General features: G+C 40.3%; 1 protein-coding gene across 3 annotated transcripts in view; it reads left to right on the forward strand.

Annotated features, from left to right (window-relative positions):
• The window catches only part of PPIL2 (peptidylprolyl isomerase like 2), a 74,146-nt gene that overhangs the window by 51,104 nt on the left and 6,815 nt on the right, over nucleotides 1-16,227 (forward strand). For all 3 annotated transcript variants that reach the window (XM_041126377.1, XM_030024457.1, XM_041126378.1), the window contains 2 exons: nucleotides 5,999-6,116; nucleotides 8,765-8,821. In XM_041126377.1, the coding sequence (XP_040982311.1) occupies nucleotides 5,999-6,116; nucleotides 8,765-8,821 (175 nt within the window). The remainder of the gene's footprint in view (nucleotides 1-5,998; nucleotides 6,117-8,764; nucleotides 8,822-16,227) is intronic.

The raw sequence follows: 16,227 nt of genomic DNA on the forward strand, positions 1-16,227 counted from the left end.
TAAAATGCCAATCTGGTTGTCACTGACTGTCCACGTCCATGGCTGCTCTGGCTGAACGGTCCTATCTGTAAGCAGCACTGATCCTTATTTCTTTTTCATTTGTTATTCAGCACCCCAATGTGTCCTTTTTGAGTCTCTCGTTAGGTTGTCATAAAAGTAACCGTGACCCAGCAGACACATGAAGGACAGCTGATTCCTGGTACTCTGCAGTTAACCTTGAAATGGAGGAGGGTGGAAATTAGCATTATGGCATCTAGAAGTTGAGGTACCACACTGGGAAAAGAGTGGGGAATAGAGTTTTGCCTTAGCTTAGCTGGCAGACTTGCATTGCCAAAGCAGTTAGATATAGTCCTGTAAGGTTGACACTGATTTAGAGGACCAAACTAATTTTCTACAGCCTTCAACTTAACATTTCATAAGACTACTGGGAGAAATTTTGTTGTGCTGCAGCAGCTTATTTTTTTTCTAACAAAATAACCACCCATAGAGGCAGTATTCAGAGTAATAAGCCGAGTCATGGTCATTCTTTGTAATGATTAATTATTTGAATATGAATTTTAGATTTGTGATGTATCTTTTCCTGCTGTTTGTAACAACTAAGTGGTTGAACGTTGTGAGTAATTCTGTCTAACTTATGCTAGTGCAAGTGGAGCAGCTGCTCTGTATTTTCAGTGTTCCAAATAATAGAAGAAAATTTGCATGTAGGAAAAAACAGGTTTAATATCCTAAACCCTTTGTATGAAAAAGGGAAAACTATACGCAAAGCATTACATTTTCAAAGTGGCACAGGCATTTTTCACCTACTCTTACTTGCAACCTGTTGGAAGGTCTCATGAATCGACTTGTGTGTGCCTCTGTCCATTTATGAATGTAGGAGGGTGCAAAGGTGGCATATAATAGCTGTAAAAGTCCAAGATGAAATACCACTGGTAGATGGGAATTACATTTTGGATGCAAACAAGCAGAGCAAAGCACTTTTTTTTCCCCTCCTCTGAACTGGCAATAGCAAAGGGACTGTGGACAAACTTGGTCAGTTCTGCAATGTGATTTCCTAACAAGGCAAGTTCCTAAAATGTAACCAGTTTTAGAGCCCCTTTTCTTGCATGATTCAAGCTCAGCAAAAGGACAAGAGTAAGTCCTTTTTATCTAGCAATATACTCCTTTTAGATTGCAGCTTCTCTGAAAATCCAACCCTTGGTATGTGGGGTTAAAAGTACCGTGTCCTCTTATCTGAAGGGAGAGAAGCACTTACTGGCTGAGCTAAGGCTTTCATATTTGCAAAATGATTCAAGAATCTCACTTGGAAAGCTCTATAGAAGTGTCAGATGTTATTATGTACCTCGTTGTTCCAAATGACAAGAAGAAAATTACCGAAAGTAAGCCATCATTTTTGTGAATCAGAGCCCTCCCACTTCCTTACCACTGCTTAGCAATTTTTACGCCAGAAAAAGGAAGGATTTCTTTAAAATCACAACTGTCATGAATGATGATTCCCAGCCCACACCTGGCTTTTGGAATGCTACATTTCTGAAGCTTTAGGTGCATCTTTCAGCTCTTTGCAAGAAGATTGTACAACTTCTGTAATTTTACCCAAAAAATTACTTTCTGAAAAAAATGCCTTTAGAAGGAACAAAGACTACCAAAGAGTAACCTGTTTAAGTTCAAAAGACAATCTGAAAATGTGGCTTTTTTCTGTGTAGTTGCTAATGTGTCATTGCTTCAGGTGTCAGTTTAGCTCTATTCACCTTTTCACTATCAGCACAAGATGCAGATATGAGACTGAATAACTAACTGTGCTTCAGTTACAAGCTAAATATATCTTGCCACTCTGGATAGCCATGGAAATGATGAATATGCTCTAATTTTTTCTATGAGCTGTGAGGTCTGTTTGGTTTCATCTCTGTGTGAGAATTGGGTAAACACCTCTTTAATTTAAGAGAATTTTTCTCTTTTATTAAAAATGTGGTGAAATGGCTCCCAGCTGCCTTCAGCTTTGAATCTTGGGTGTCTGGGTAGGCATGTGATTTTTATTTTACAGAATTGTGCAAAAACTCTTTCTGGCTCCTGAAGGCTTTGATGTTGTACAGGTTAAAAGCTGTTAGAAGACCAGTGTGTTTTCGTGGCCGATCCCAAGTACATTTCCAGCTTTGTGGAAACAGGAGACCCCCATATGCAGGTTTATAAGTACTGCTCCCTTTCGCACTCCCAGCACCAATCCAGGCAGTGGCAGCACCCGCGTGGGGCCATGTCTGCTGCCATGCGAACCCCTCTGATTTTTAGCACAGAATTTTTTTCCAGCACTTTTTCTAATAGGATCTCAGAAGCATTTGCAAGTCCAGTGGGCACACAGCTCCACTGTGACAGAAGATAATCTTATCAGGCAGTAAGCTGAGAGGAAGGTGAAGTGACAGGCAGTGCTGCCCGCTGTGAATCTAACACCCAGAGTCAATTCTTGTTTTCCATGGGCTTTGCTTGTAGGCTGGTACATCAGCTTCAGGGTGAGGTTTTTGCATCATCCTGACTCCATATATAGTCAGCGGTGATTTGTGTGCTCTCAGAGGACAATTCGTGGAATATAAGGAGGAGCCTCCTCTCTTTATGGCATATATGGGGAGTGTAACGAGAGAGGGCTAGAGCTAGACAGTGCAACAGTCCCACCTCCTCTGTCTGTCTGCATCCATTCTGCTTTTAGAAAATGAGAAAGATGGCACAGCCACACCTCCCAACTGTGTCGAGAATAAACACGGTAAAATCTGCTAGGTACTTCCAAATGCCTCCTAATTATTAGCAGTAGGTTTGGAGCCTGTGAGTTATTTTTCCAAGTTTACAATGAGCTCTACCATAGAAACCAAAATGTAAGGATCTAAAATCCCTGTTCCAGACCCCCCTGGCTGAGCATTGTGCTGTCATGGCAGTAGACTAACAAGGGATCTGTACTTAATCTTCAGAGAGAAGGTGATTCTGGTTTTCAGTAATTAAAAAAATGTATACATTTAACTCGCCATCTTCTGGCTTGCTCTGTCTGGTCCTGCTTCAAGCAGCTACTTGAAGGCTGGAACGATTCCAGGGGTTAGCAGGAGTTTGACAAACAGCACATTCAGGCTATTTTTAATTTAAGGAGAATACATTTGGGTTTTTCTTTTTTTTTTTCTTTTTTTCTAAAAGTATTCTTAAATTTAAAATCAGGGTTTTTTTCCTTTAAAAAAAACAACAAAACCCCCCAAACTGTTCTTGTACTGCTGTCTTGCTGCCTTTGCAGCGTCTCCACCACCCCTTGCCAGTCCGTGCTGCCAGGCCTCCGCAGACACTTCAGCTATGTCCTTTATAGGACGTCTGGCCTTTCAGGCGAATGTTGCACAGGCCATTCTCTGTTCTTGCTGCAGCTCCCGGGCAGACAGAATTAGCCTTGGAAACAGCTGTATGGCAGACAGAGAGGGAGGCAGGGACTGGATGTCATGCTGTAACTATCTACTATTTCCAGAGAACTGGAATGAACTGAAGTTAGCCTTCGTACATATGAGATTATTCTGACCTGCAGTGTAAGATCTGAAATGAAATCATACAAAAATAAATATTCCAAAACCTAAAGACAATGGCTCATTGCTCCTGTCTGCAAGCTCTTGGGTCTGGTTGCTTGTTGTGCCAGAAAGAGAGAGTCTTTCTGTCATTCAGAATTTTTCTCTTTCCTTTTGCATTATTTTTCTGACGAGCGAAGGCTTCAGGGTTGATTCCACCCTCCTTCAGCAGCTTGACAATGCTGTAATTCCAGCATCAGCTGAAAGCATGCGAAGGGTCTAACGGTCTCAAGGGTTTGGCCACTTGCTGCTGTGTACTATCTCAATAGGATGTGTTCATGTTTGCATATCATCTGAAAATTTCTAGACAGCAAACAGTCCTCGAGGTTAGGACTCATAGCAAGTGCATCTGCTTTACAAATAATTAGGAGTTCCTTCAAGAGGTCCTTTGAAGCAAAATTATGTATTTCTCTAAGGGAAGTCCAGGTGAAGTTTGTTACTCCAGCCATGGCAGAGAACAGAAATGCAGGGCGTGAAGCAATGGCACCGCAGCGGCGCGGTGCTGCAGGCAGGCAGCCCGTCCCTGGTGCTGCCCTACCAGGCCAGATCGAAGCGGAAAGGTGAAAATTGTGAAGGGCAAAGAGGGAAAGAGAAGTAGTGCACAGAGCATAGTGCTGTTGATGGGCAGTGGGTCTGCTGGCTTTGCAGGTGTGTTTCTAGTTTCGGGCAGCACCTGTTGGCGTGGAGCCTTGCTATATTCTGAGCGTAACTTGTTTATTTACTGACCTTCAAGAACTTTGTTTTTCTGAACAAGGCAGGTAACTAAGGCACTGCACAAGTAACCTGTCTTGGCAAATAGGAACACAGAGGGAGATTCATTAGCAAAGAAAATTACTGGCTTCTGGTAAGACATTTTCTAATAGGTTGAACACTTTGGATTTGGCTAGAATAGCTGGGTTTTGGATCCATCTTCAAGACAGTAGAGCTGGCTGCAGCCGTACCATATCCCTTTCACCCACTACTGGAAGAGATTGGCATATGGGATCAAGCTTATGTAATTTAGCTCATCTTAAAATATTCAATAGCCAAAGATTGCTGAAGTAATCACTCCTCCTCTACTGATTACAGAAAATCCCTACAGGGTTTGTCCCCTTTTGCTGCCTCTTGTCAAACTGCAGAGCAGGCAACACTCAACTCTATTAATAGGTCTTTTGAACATGATTAATTGGGTTTTTATGTGGGTCAGTTTCTTCCAAAATTTCTCTCTTAGTTCCACTTGCACTTGCAGCCATCCACCTGTGATGCTTTGTTTTCGTGGTATCATCTGAAAGTCTTTTCTCATTTGATGCACTCTTCTGATTTTCTGCATAAGGTTTTCGGTAGGACATTGTTTTACTCCTCAATTTTATTTGCTGCTTGCCTGTGCAGCTGTATCATCAAATTGCTTTGCTGTATTAGATGTGCAAATAGCCGTTGAGCACTACAGATCCTTTACTGACCTCCTGCTTTGCAAGTGATACAGTTACTCTAGAGGATTCTTGAGGCAGTTCTGCAGATGGCCCAGTCTTGCTGCCTGTTTGGCTAGTTTTGTTTGGTTTATTTTTAATACTATCCTAAGGTGAAATATTTTTTCATGGTTTGTCAAACAAGATTATGGATTTGACTGTAAAACTATGAGTCATCTCAGCCTTCGTTTTTCTTATTAAGAATGATCCTGGAGGAAAAGTGCAAATGAAAATGTCAGATCTATCATAAATAATGTAAAAATGACAGCCAGGAGGAGAGGTCTCCCAGACCCTCTTTCTATCCACAGACACAGAAAAGAAATCAGTTTTGGAGGGCTGGGTCTGCAGCTTGTGCAAAGTTTTATCATCCTTTCGGCTTCATTGCATTTAAGTGTTTACGTCATCCAGGTATCTAGTCCAAATACCTAATTTTTGCCTTTTATTTTGCAGGAATATATGTCATCATTATTCATTGTTTAGCCAGGAGTTAAGCATTTGAGCTTATAACTCCTATTCTTAGTTGATTCTATGAACATATTTTATCTCCCTGATATTTTATTTCCGAAAGCAATGCTATATCCAGAGTGCAATTAAAGTAGTAATTCTTTGCTCTCTGTTTTGTCAGGAAGCCACTTTTAAAGATTTAATGTCTCAAAAAAGAAAAATTACAGTGGACCAGCAGTAAAAAATTAAATCCTTGACAGTTCTTCAGCACACAATATATAATGCTGTTGATAAACAGTCTGGTCTGTTGTAGTTGTTAGCGTGGGGGCACAGAATTGTGTTGCCAGTTACAAACATCTGATTTCAAGGGCATGCTCAAATACTAGCCTAGTGACAGGGATGAGGTAAAAATGTGTTATACACATAGTGATCAGAAGTGCCAGAAACCTTGAATTTAACGTCAGTGCCTGTTATAAAATGTAGTGGGAAACAAATGAAAACAAACATTTCCTCTATCATCTTTTCTCTTTTAAGGAGGAGAATCTTACTGGGGAAAACCTTTCAAAGATGAATTCAAGCCCAATTTGTCCCACACGGGACGTGGTGTTCTTAGCATGGCCAATTCAGGACCCAACACAAACAAATCGCAGTTGTAAGTAGTCACTTGCTTTTTGTGTTTTATTGTTTCCCTCTAGACATTGTGTCTTACTCTGTTAAGAAAACAAATGACATTTTACGAGCTACTCTTTAAAGTTCAGTCAAGTGAAATATTCCGTTGAGTGCTGCATATTGAAATCAGGGTAGCTACAGCTGCTGTTACCCAACCTAAGAGCAAAGTGAAGCATGGCAAGAAGACCCGTAGGTTTATTATATCACCATTAATTTGTCTTTTCTGTTTTTATGATTTGAAGTTTTTGTTCATTTTTGTCAGTGTCCCCCCAGTGTTATCCCTGTAAGATCATTACACCTCTCCACTCTGTTTAAATTTAGTCCCGTATTGAGCTTTTTGAAAGGGCTTAATGAAATTAAACATATACTCTATGGAAATGTTGTTTCTTTTTACTCGCCTGATTTTAAATAAAAGAGAACAGTGTTGAAATGTGTAGAACCCAGACATGGCAGAGTGCAGAATCTGGCATTCAGAATTACTTGTTTTTCAATGTACGAAAGCAAAATGAGGACTAACATGAAGAAAAAATGAATGACGAAGCAGGAAGAAGAACGAATGAAATTTAAAGATACTGAAGTTGTAATAACCTTCTTTATGTGTAACATTAATCTGCAGGTATTTGCCTGCAGTCTTCTGAAAATGTTCTATGCCACTTTGAGCCAACTATTTCTTGGTTGCTCTCTACGTACTGCGATAGAAAAAAGTTGTACTTTCATTGGGAGCCCCAGGAAAGACAGTGTGTGTGTGTGGTGTGTGTACAGTACTGTGTGTTGGGACTGGGGAGGGAGGGAGGGGGTTCTTGGTGTTGGTCTTCATGATGCTAAGTATTATTATGGCTTGTAAACTATGCAGTAGTGTGGTTAGCTTTAATTAAACTCAAGTGCTTGTCTCAGGGCCTTTAATAGGCTTACTCACATATTTAAGACTAAGCACATGTTGGGCAGTTTGCAGGATCGAGTTGCTGTAGAGCTTATTTTGGATTTGAATGTTATTGCCAGCACTCAGGTGCTAAATTAGTGGAGAGTAGAGGCTTTTTTTTTGGAAAAAAAAAAAAAGGATTTAGAAACAGACGTTATAGAGGCAGTTCATGAGTGATGTACCATATTGAGTCACATCATCTGCTGCTGTAAATGTGATCATATGTTTCCCTAAAGTTTGCAAATGAAATATGAAATTCCTTTATATGTGAAGTCCTTGAGAGATTCCAGCTGCCCATATTTATAAAGCTTCCTAGGCACTGTTTAGGCACTTCTGGCAACTGTTGTGACCTTAGGAACTGGGTGAATAGCTCTCCCCATAGGTGATAGGCACTGCAGTGCAGAGTGAGCTGCGTCCCCTGTGTAAGGTGATGCTCAAATAATGCTCAGGACGTCTCCTCCGGGATCATCCTGAGTTATGTTAATTCCATTGTCCTTAATTTTATTTTGACTGCAGTGATGGATGAGAAGCTTTCTCTGTATATTTGCTACTGCTCAGATTTTTTTTATTACAATGCTACCTAACTGACCACTTGATAATCTTAAGTATTGGATATCTGGGAATGAAGTGGTGGAAAGTACCCATGCAGAAAGCTGAGTTGTAATGTTTGCCCTGTGTAGGAGTGTGCATTCTGCGCAGCATCTCAAAACTTTCCTAGGGCAAGCTACGTCTTAATAGATTGTCTGGCAGATTGCAGCCCCTCCTATTTGCAATCATATAATTTCCTGAGGCAGTTGCTTATATGGAAAAGTGCTTTTGGAATGCTTATATATTTTTAGCTGTCTCTAATGTAGCGTAACAGATGGAGACAGGGAGGAGAGCCAGCACTGCATGTCCAGCCAAGATGGTCCATCGTGGTCTGCAGACCACAGTGTGGAAACCTCTGTCTCGTATGCTTGTAGTCCAAGTCTTCTAAAGAAACATTAAGCTTTAGAGAAAAGTTTTAGTAGTAAAGGTTGCTTTGGATTTGGTATTTCAGTTCCCACATTTAAGTTTAAAAATACAACCCCCAAAATTAAAAGTCCAGTTAATTAAAAATTAAAAATCCGAGTTTCACAGGTTTTAATTACTTTTGACACTTTGAAGTACTCTTCTGCCATGTTTGTATCTGAAGCACAAATTTGCTCTGTCCAGAGGAGAAATGGATCACCGACAGGCCAATTTAATGGAAGAGAAATGCAAAAAGTAAATATCCTAAAAGACAGAAGGTTACATTGGCAGAGACTGTTGTGTTATATAACTGTATATGCTGGATACAAGCTCCCAATCATGCACAAGAAATGTACTTCTCAAGCAGGATGCACGTCTCCCTGTCCTGCATGAGCTTCCCAGAGTCTGCATGGCCAAGGAGGCAGATGCTCAAGATTAATTTTGGACTTTGTGCAAGTCACCATGCTTGGAGTACTGTTTAGGGACGTTAGTAAGGTGTAAAAATGAGAAGGCAAAACTCCAGAAATCCAAGACAAAACCCACAAAACAGAGGAGTTAAAGGATGTTTGGCCAGCGGGCCTCCCAGAGAGGAGCCAGAGAGGGAGAGGGGCTTGTCTTCTCTCAGAGAGCTTTTGCATACACTTTCCGTTTTTAAGCATTACTGGCTCTTGTTGAGTGTCAATGAGATAATATGCTAACTGTTATGTCTTTATTCCTTCCAGCTTCATCACATTCCGCTCTTGTGCCTATCTGGACAAGAAGCATACAGTTTTTGGAAGGTAAGTGAAGGATATTACGGGCAGCAGTATAGCAGACATGCTCTCCTGTGTGTCTGAAGCCTAAAGAGAAGAATCTAGTGACTGTTGCAGTTGGACTGGAGCAAAATCCTGGCTCACAATCCAGTTCTCCTGGTCATGAGTAGATGGCCAACATCACATCAGTGCCAGTCATCAGGCTTTGCCTTTTTTTCTCCTTCCATCACTGTAAGTTGCCTTACTTCCTTTCTGTGGGTGGCCCTCCAGGGAGTCATGAACAAAGTAATCATCATCCTGTAACCAACCATGTTAATATTTGTGCATGCTAATTTCTGGGACACAAGAGATTACCTCTTCAACACTGCTTTCATCCTCTTATGAGCTGTCAACCGTGAAATTAGTCATGACAGGGCTGCTCTTCATCATGCCATGGAACATAGAGCTTCTGCACAGGTTAGGTCTTTTGGCCCTTTTATTCTTTTTTATTCTGTTCTTCTTTTCTTTTATTCCTGACAATTATCATCTGTATAAAATCTGTATGTTTGTGTGCGTATGTGTGTGTACATACATACATGTTTATGTGTGTATATATAAAGATATTACCAATGCCAAGACAGCAAGCGAACTTCTTTATAAAGAAGTCTCTTCCAAAAGTCTTTTCCAGTCAAGCCCTCACATGATAAAGATCAAGGTATTTATTACAGAAGATATTACAAAATCTTTATGTTACGGTTTGTTCTTTGCTTTCTCTGCTGCAGGTACATGGTATTTACCAAGTCTTGCATAGCTGTTCTGACAAATGCCTCGGTGCAAACGGCAGGAAGGGGAATTTTACTAGCCTGCTTCATTGGCAGCTCCTGAGGATTTTAGAGTCTTTTTTAAATGAAGATCTGTTTTTTATTCTTTTCATAGTTTTATCTATTCGAAAGGCAACAATTGAAAATAAATGCATGTGCAGTTTACTTTGATTGGATGTCATACAATTGTGCTGTACAATGAAAGTGATATATTTAATCCATCTTTTCTGCCTGTGAGTTCTTGAGGCAGAAACTGGCTTCATTTTAAACAATTATTTTAGTGCCATTAGTTCCAGTACTGATTCTGCAATAATTGCACCCTTTGAAATATATTTCTTTTTCCTTTCTCAGGTTTGTCCTAGAAAAATTTAAAAGTTCCCTTGTCATTTGGTGAAAGCAGATAAATAAAGCAAATTCTAATACTGAAAGCTGAGAGCAAGTATATTCTTGGAGGAGTTACATTACCCATATCTTAAGACTATTTCACTTAAGCTGCAATTTGAGTCTTCCTTGCAAAAATCCCATTAAATCCCATACAGTAATACTGTTAACCTGAGCTTGCCACCTCATCAAATAGTATTTGGGTTAGGACAGCTCAGCTGAAAATGTGACTGTTCTTCAGTTCTGGATGCAACCTGGCTGCAGTGAGCATCCTGTATAGTCCTCTAGTGTCTTTACTGTGTTTCCCCAGTGTGTTCCAGTTTTACCGTAATTCACCAGGAATTTAGAGAGTAGCTGAGCTTACCGCAGTGGAGGGAGTGTGCTCCCAAAAGCCTTCACACCCTGTGTAAGATCTCAAGTACCTTGTGAGCAAAATAGCTCAAATGATGTTTTACAGTGTACCTTGCACTTTAGAGAGGAATTATTTCAGTCCAGGTAAATCTGGTTAAGTGTATATAGCAGAGATTTATAGCAGTTTTAGCAAAGACTGTCTTAATTTTTGAATTGTTCCTCCTACTACAGAAATCTGAACTCAGTTGCCAGAGTAAAGAAGTGGTGCTGCTTTCTCAGCACTGCAAATATTCTTAGCTGAAATACAAAGGAAAAACTTTATTAAAAATGTTGGTTTAGAATCATATTTGGCTCCCTGCATGAAAACTGTGTGACATCTTCATATGAACACAGAGCAGGTGAATTTTACTCTGGACTCTCTTGCATGTAAATGAAGATTAATTCAAAGAATGTAAAAAATGAAGATGCTGGGATAAATGCCTTCCAGTTACTCTATATTAATCTACAAATCGAATACCTGAATAATTGAATTTACCTACAAGTTTAATATAAAAAGCTGATGTGTGCAGCTCTTAAGATCTATATTCTCTCATCAAAATCCTTCAGCTGGTTTTACCTGCATTTGTTTTTAAAAGCCAAAAGATTCCAGACATTGTATCTCTAGTGAAACTCCAGCTTCGGTTTGATATTTTAGAATCTGGGTGTTTCCAGGACTTGGTGACTGTATCTGATCTCAAACTGTATAGCACAATAATATCTGGGAAGCATATCTAGTAATAATATCTAGGTTTAAGAATAGAATGAACCGATTAAATCAGAATTCTTTGTTTCCATGAATGTTAAACTGGATTGTCTTAATTGGATGCTTACTGGCCTGTTGTGACTTTCATATAGATTTGAGGATTACTTATTTCAGTTAATATAAAAACCTAAATACTCTGATCTCAACTGTACCCTCAGCTTTCTGTGTGGCTCTGGTTCATGTTAGTGAGTGTCACATGTGTAACTTTGAGAGCAGAATTTGACCTGTTTGTAATTCTTATAGAACTTTTCAGCAGGCTTTCCATACTTGGAGAACAAAAAAGAGTGAAAGAGCAATCATTCCCCACCCCTTTCTTTATTTTTGGTCCTGTGTGGGATGGAACATTGAAAAGTTCCTTCTCTGGAGCTGCATCTTATTCATGTCCTCACTGGTTTGAAACACAGTTTTTGCATAGTAGCAGCTATTAATGTTTGATGTTTGGCTGCTAAGTATGTTTGGAAAACACACCAGCTGCAGGCAGTGGGACTGTGAAGAGCTGGCACGTGTCTGGCTTGGTGCACTGCAATTTTCAAGTCTCAGGAGAAGGCTGCGACTGGAGGACAGGGAAGGCATCTTGTCACGATTGTGCTGCCCACCATGGCAATAATGAGGATGGATGTTACTGAAAATAAAGGAGATAATTTGGCATGGATGGGGAGCAAAAACAAAGGCAGGGAGTGAGAGAAGGATGCCTTCCCTTGGAGGTGTGTTGCAGGCTGCATGGATTTCCTGCTCCAGCAGAGCTGCCTAGATTAAATTAGTAATTACCACTTCTAGTAATTACCATTTCTCCAGACTTAGAGAATGCTGTAATTAATGTGAAAACTAACTGGTGGCTTTGGTTGGCTTCTAGCTTGCTGGTAAGATGTTTAATTTAGAAAAATAATGTAAACCAACCAACACACATTTGCTCTGCACAGAGTGGATGAGAAGCATTTACAGGGGACTGCTGCATGGGGAAGGTCCAGTCTGCTGCTGTTGTGGGCTGTGTGCCTGGGGACTCCCTCTTACCCATGCTCAAACTGGGAGTTCAACTGTTGTGTGAGCTGCATGAACTACAGGGATGTCACAGCCAAAACACCAGTATAGGTTTACATTCCTGTCTGGTGCAGTGTATGAAATTTAGATGCAAGCACATCCCATCCGTGTTGTTATTGTGTTTTCTATTACTCCAATGGTTCACAGCTCCTGTGGATCAGAGACACCTGGTACTTTTGCTTTTTATAAGCACAAATAGAAACATAATCTCTGACCCAGAGAGCTGTGTAAGTAGAAAAGAGACTGCATATAGATACAGGAAAGTTGCGACAGTGACCCGTTTCAGCCTACCTTTCACCGACAGTTTGCGCTTTCTTCAGAACCAAGGAAAAAGAAAGCCCCAGGAAAAAAATTAAATGGCTTTGTGGATGTTTTGGGGGAGCCTGTTCTGAAGCTAAAGGGACACGTGAAAAAGTGCATGTTTAAAATGATAGTGGAAGGTGATCAAGCCATGCTGATCAACAGGAGAGAAATGCTGTCTTGGAATTTTGGGTGAGATTTAGGACAAGCAGAGCATGGTGGGTTTGAAAGTGGGGGCAGGTTGCAGGTATGTGATGTGATAAAAAGAAGGGCAGCAGAGGGAGGAGAGAGAAAACTGTTGTGGTCAGAGTGGCAAAGCTGGAAATGATCTGTGCAGGAGTTCTGTGTGTTTATTAGAGCATCACTTGTATTTGTCAAGAACTGAGAAAAAGATGTGGCAACTGAGACAGGAGATGAGTATACGGAGGACAGTTTTCCCCTTTGTATGTGGCTGTGCGTATCTGCTTATGCAGATAACTTTTAACTGTCTCTCGAGGTTTCTGCCGCTCATTCTTCAATTCTCTTGTTCCTGGAAATAATGAACAAGGTGGTTTGGGAAACCTCAGACTTGGTCAAATCGGAGGCACCGGTCAGTAGCTGACAGGCACTCGGCTTAGTCTTCTCTTTTCTTCCCTCCTCCCCTTGCCAGATGCTTTTGTGGAAGGAAGTTTTCTTTCCTTGGATAAGTATCACGCTGTATTAAGTATTCCTTAACCTGTTTAATGCTTTGTACTGCAATTCTGTAGAATGGGACAATGAAGGTAACTCTTGTCCTCTAAAGTAATTAGCTACATAAAACAACTACCAGGCGTTATTCAGTTACCCAGGTACAGTTCAATAACGCACAGTGTCTGCTTCCACTTGCAGCATTTTCTGTATGATTTGAATCAGTGAACCCCAGTGGCTTCTAAGCTGCGAAACTCATGTTCTTGTTGCTCTTCTGCTTTAGTACATCTGAAGAACAGAATTGTGTGACAGCAGAAGAGCTGATTCTGTTGTTGAATCTGTGTAGGGAGCCTGACCTAATTTTGCACTGCAGAATCTGCTCCCCAGACACCAGGATAGGAGTGAAGAGCAAGGTGGGAAAATAAACCAGGCCGCCCTGTGGAAGCTGTGGTATCCTGTAGCACATGAGGACTGGGCTGTCAAAGCTGCATGAGGGCTGCTATCATTTCCAAAACAGTTGTGTGATCTCTGAAGAGGAACCTGTGCCAAAGCAGAGAAGTCCTTACGTGCCAGGTTCATCTGTTGAGTCTAGTTTCAAAATGCTTTTTTCCAAGTTGTTTTATTTTTTCAGCACCCTTCATTACTGCGTCTTGCCTGCTAGATTAAGCCCTTTTGAGAGATTGAGATGTTTCGACTACGTCCTTGTTGCAAGTTCAAATTGCTTGCTCCATTTCAGATGGGGTGTATACATAGAAAACATTTTGTTCTGAGTGTACGTGTTTGTGCATGTATATATTGTTCTCTCTGTGTGTGTATATAAATGTATGTACTCCTTTTTATAAAAATAACCTCGAGGGCAGAATGTGTTTACAAAACAACAAGTTTCTTTCTGGTTTCTGTTTCTAGTTTAAAGCATTTTTTTTAAAAAGTCCAGACATTGTTCTTGTATCATCTACTGACCAGGAAACTATCGTCTTGGACTGCTGCCATCCCCAGCATTACATAAGGCTTAATTCCTCTAATTCTTCTAAACAAAAATATGAGAAATAGGAAGTCCATGTGTGAATATCTGTGAGACTGCTAGGGAGCTGCAGTTTTCTTTGGGAGCAGCACTAACTAATGTACAGCGAGACTTTCATTGACATATCGCAAATGGATAGAGCTTGCTCCAGATATTTCACCTACACTTCATGCAAAGACATTGGCAGTGGTTATGAAGCAAGGTTACTAGTTTGCATAAAGGAGCCTTAACAGGAAGTAAGATTTTAAATAACATCTCTAAATTTGAAATGCAAAGATTTCCAGTGCTAACTTAGCTTAGTTTTCAAGAAAACAGAATTGCACGAGTAAGGGCACATTTTTGTTTTCATTACTATGCTAACAGAAAAAACCTTAAATGTACCTACCTTGTCGTCCATGCTTAAATGTAATGCAACATTTATCAAGCTCCTCTAAAAATACAGCAAGCTGTCTCAGGGATGCTGAGCTAAATATATAGTTGAGATCATCATTTCTCTGTTCAACGTCTACTGGAAGTACACAGCAAACCCTTAGTTTCACTGGTTGTTCTAATGTAAATGGTGTCTTGAAAGTATCATCCTCTCCACTGTAGGATGTCAGCTGAACATCTGTTTAAAACTCACTTGGTCAATTTAGGACAAAGCATACGTGGCACCTTATAAAAGGAATAGAGCCAGAAACAGTGGAAAAGGTTAAACTTGTTTCTGCCCTTCTCCCTTCCCTTCCCTGCTGTGCTGCCAACTTAGCACAAGTGAGATTGCATGAGAAAGGCTAACTTGTGTGCTCTGTCACTGTGTAACGTACTTAGCACACGTAAAGAGTATAAAGGGGTATTAGTCTGAACTTCTAGAGTTTGCATTTTGGTTTAATGAAAATGATGTACAGAGTTCCTTATGCCGAGACTCATATTTATTCATAGAACAGATTTTATCTCTTTTTGTGCAAAGTTAGTGAATATTAGAATAATATTAGGTAGTAGCGCTTTCTTTAGAGGGGGTTTTTTTAATGCTTTAATGTACTGATCTGATGGTCTTTTCTACATGTAACTTGTATGGGCTTTTTTCTTGGCAACATGTCTGTGAGCTTTTCTTCTTACACCCAGAATATGTGTTGTGGGACAGGCAAAGAATCCCCCAAACTACTCTGGCGTGTTGGTTTCCTCATTCATTGAGGAGCAATTGCTGTAATGGGTGCCAGCATGGGCTAAGACACATTGTATCTCATCAAACTGATTTTAGTGCTGCAATGTAACATTGTGAGATTTGATGACAACAGCATGTAATGTTTCGAGAGCCTGCATGTACATCGTTTCTCTACTTAGACAAATCAGAGGAAAGTTTGCAAAATCCTTTATGGTTTGAGACCTTAAGTTGGAATATTCCATTTTTTAGCATCCAGCCATGACTGCCCTGATTAGTGTGTAGTTCAGTTTTTACTGGCTGGGTGATGTTTGCAATCAGATCTTGGCCTTTTTGGATTTTAATTTTTACTGATGAAGCACCAGCCTCAGCTGTGCCTGATCCTTGACAAAGCTTCCAAGTGCTCCCTGAACAAAAGTGACTAGTAAATTATTTCCAGTTCCTCTGGTCGGAGCTCTCTTCTCTGAGCTGCTGGTTTGTATTCAAATCCTTTTTTTATTTTTTATTGGTATTAGGGCAGTGTCTAACGACATAAACCTCTATTGAGGGCTTACTGTGCTGACACTGTAATATGCATAGAGATACTCTCTGTGCAAAATGTTAGAGAATGCAGGGGTGTAAAAGAAAGCAATTTTCCATTTTAGAGACAAGAAGCTAAGAAGAAAAGAGAATTACATGCTCTGCAGGCATAACAACTTTGTCTTCTTCCCCCTTAGCCCTTTATAATCATGTCAAAATAGACTATTTGGGTCATTTACTGATGACCTGTGAATGCCGTGTCTATCACAGCCTTTTAAAATGTACAAGTGACAAAGTATTCCCAATGAAGTTGAATTAGCATAGCGACTGAAGATTCGTGAACATCGCCAAAATGCATTAGGGCTAATATTGTAGGGGAGGTCTAGCTATGGGCTAAGGGATTACTCAGTTGAGATT

Source organism: Aquila chrysaetos, chromosome 9 (genome assembly GCF_900496995.4).
Source record: "Aquila chrysaetos chrysaetos chromosome 9, bAquChr1.4, whole genome shotgun sequence".
Classification (NCBI taxonomy): Eukaryota; Metazoa; Chordata; class Aves; order Accipitriformes; family Accipitridae; genus Aquila; species Aquila chrysaetos.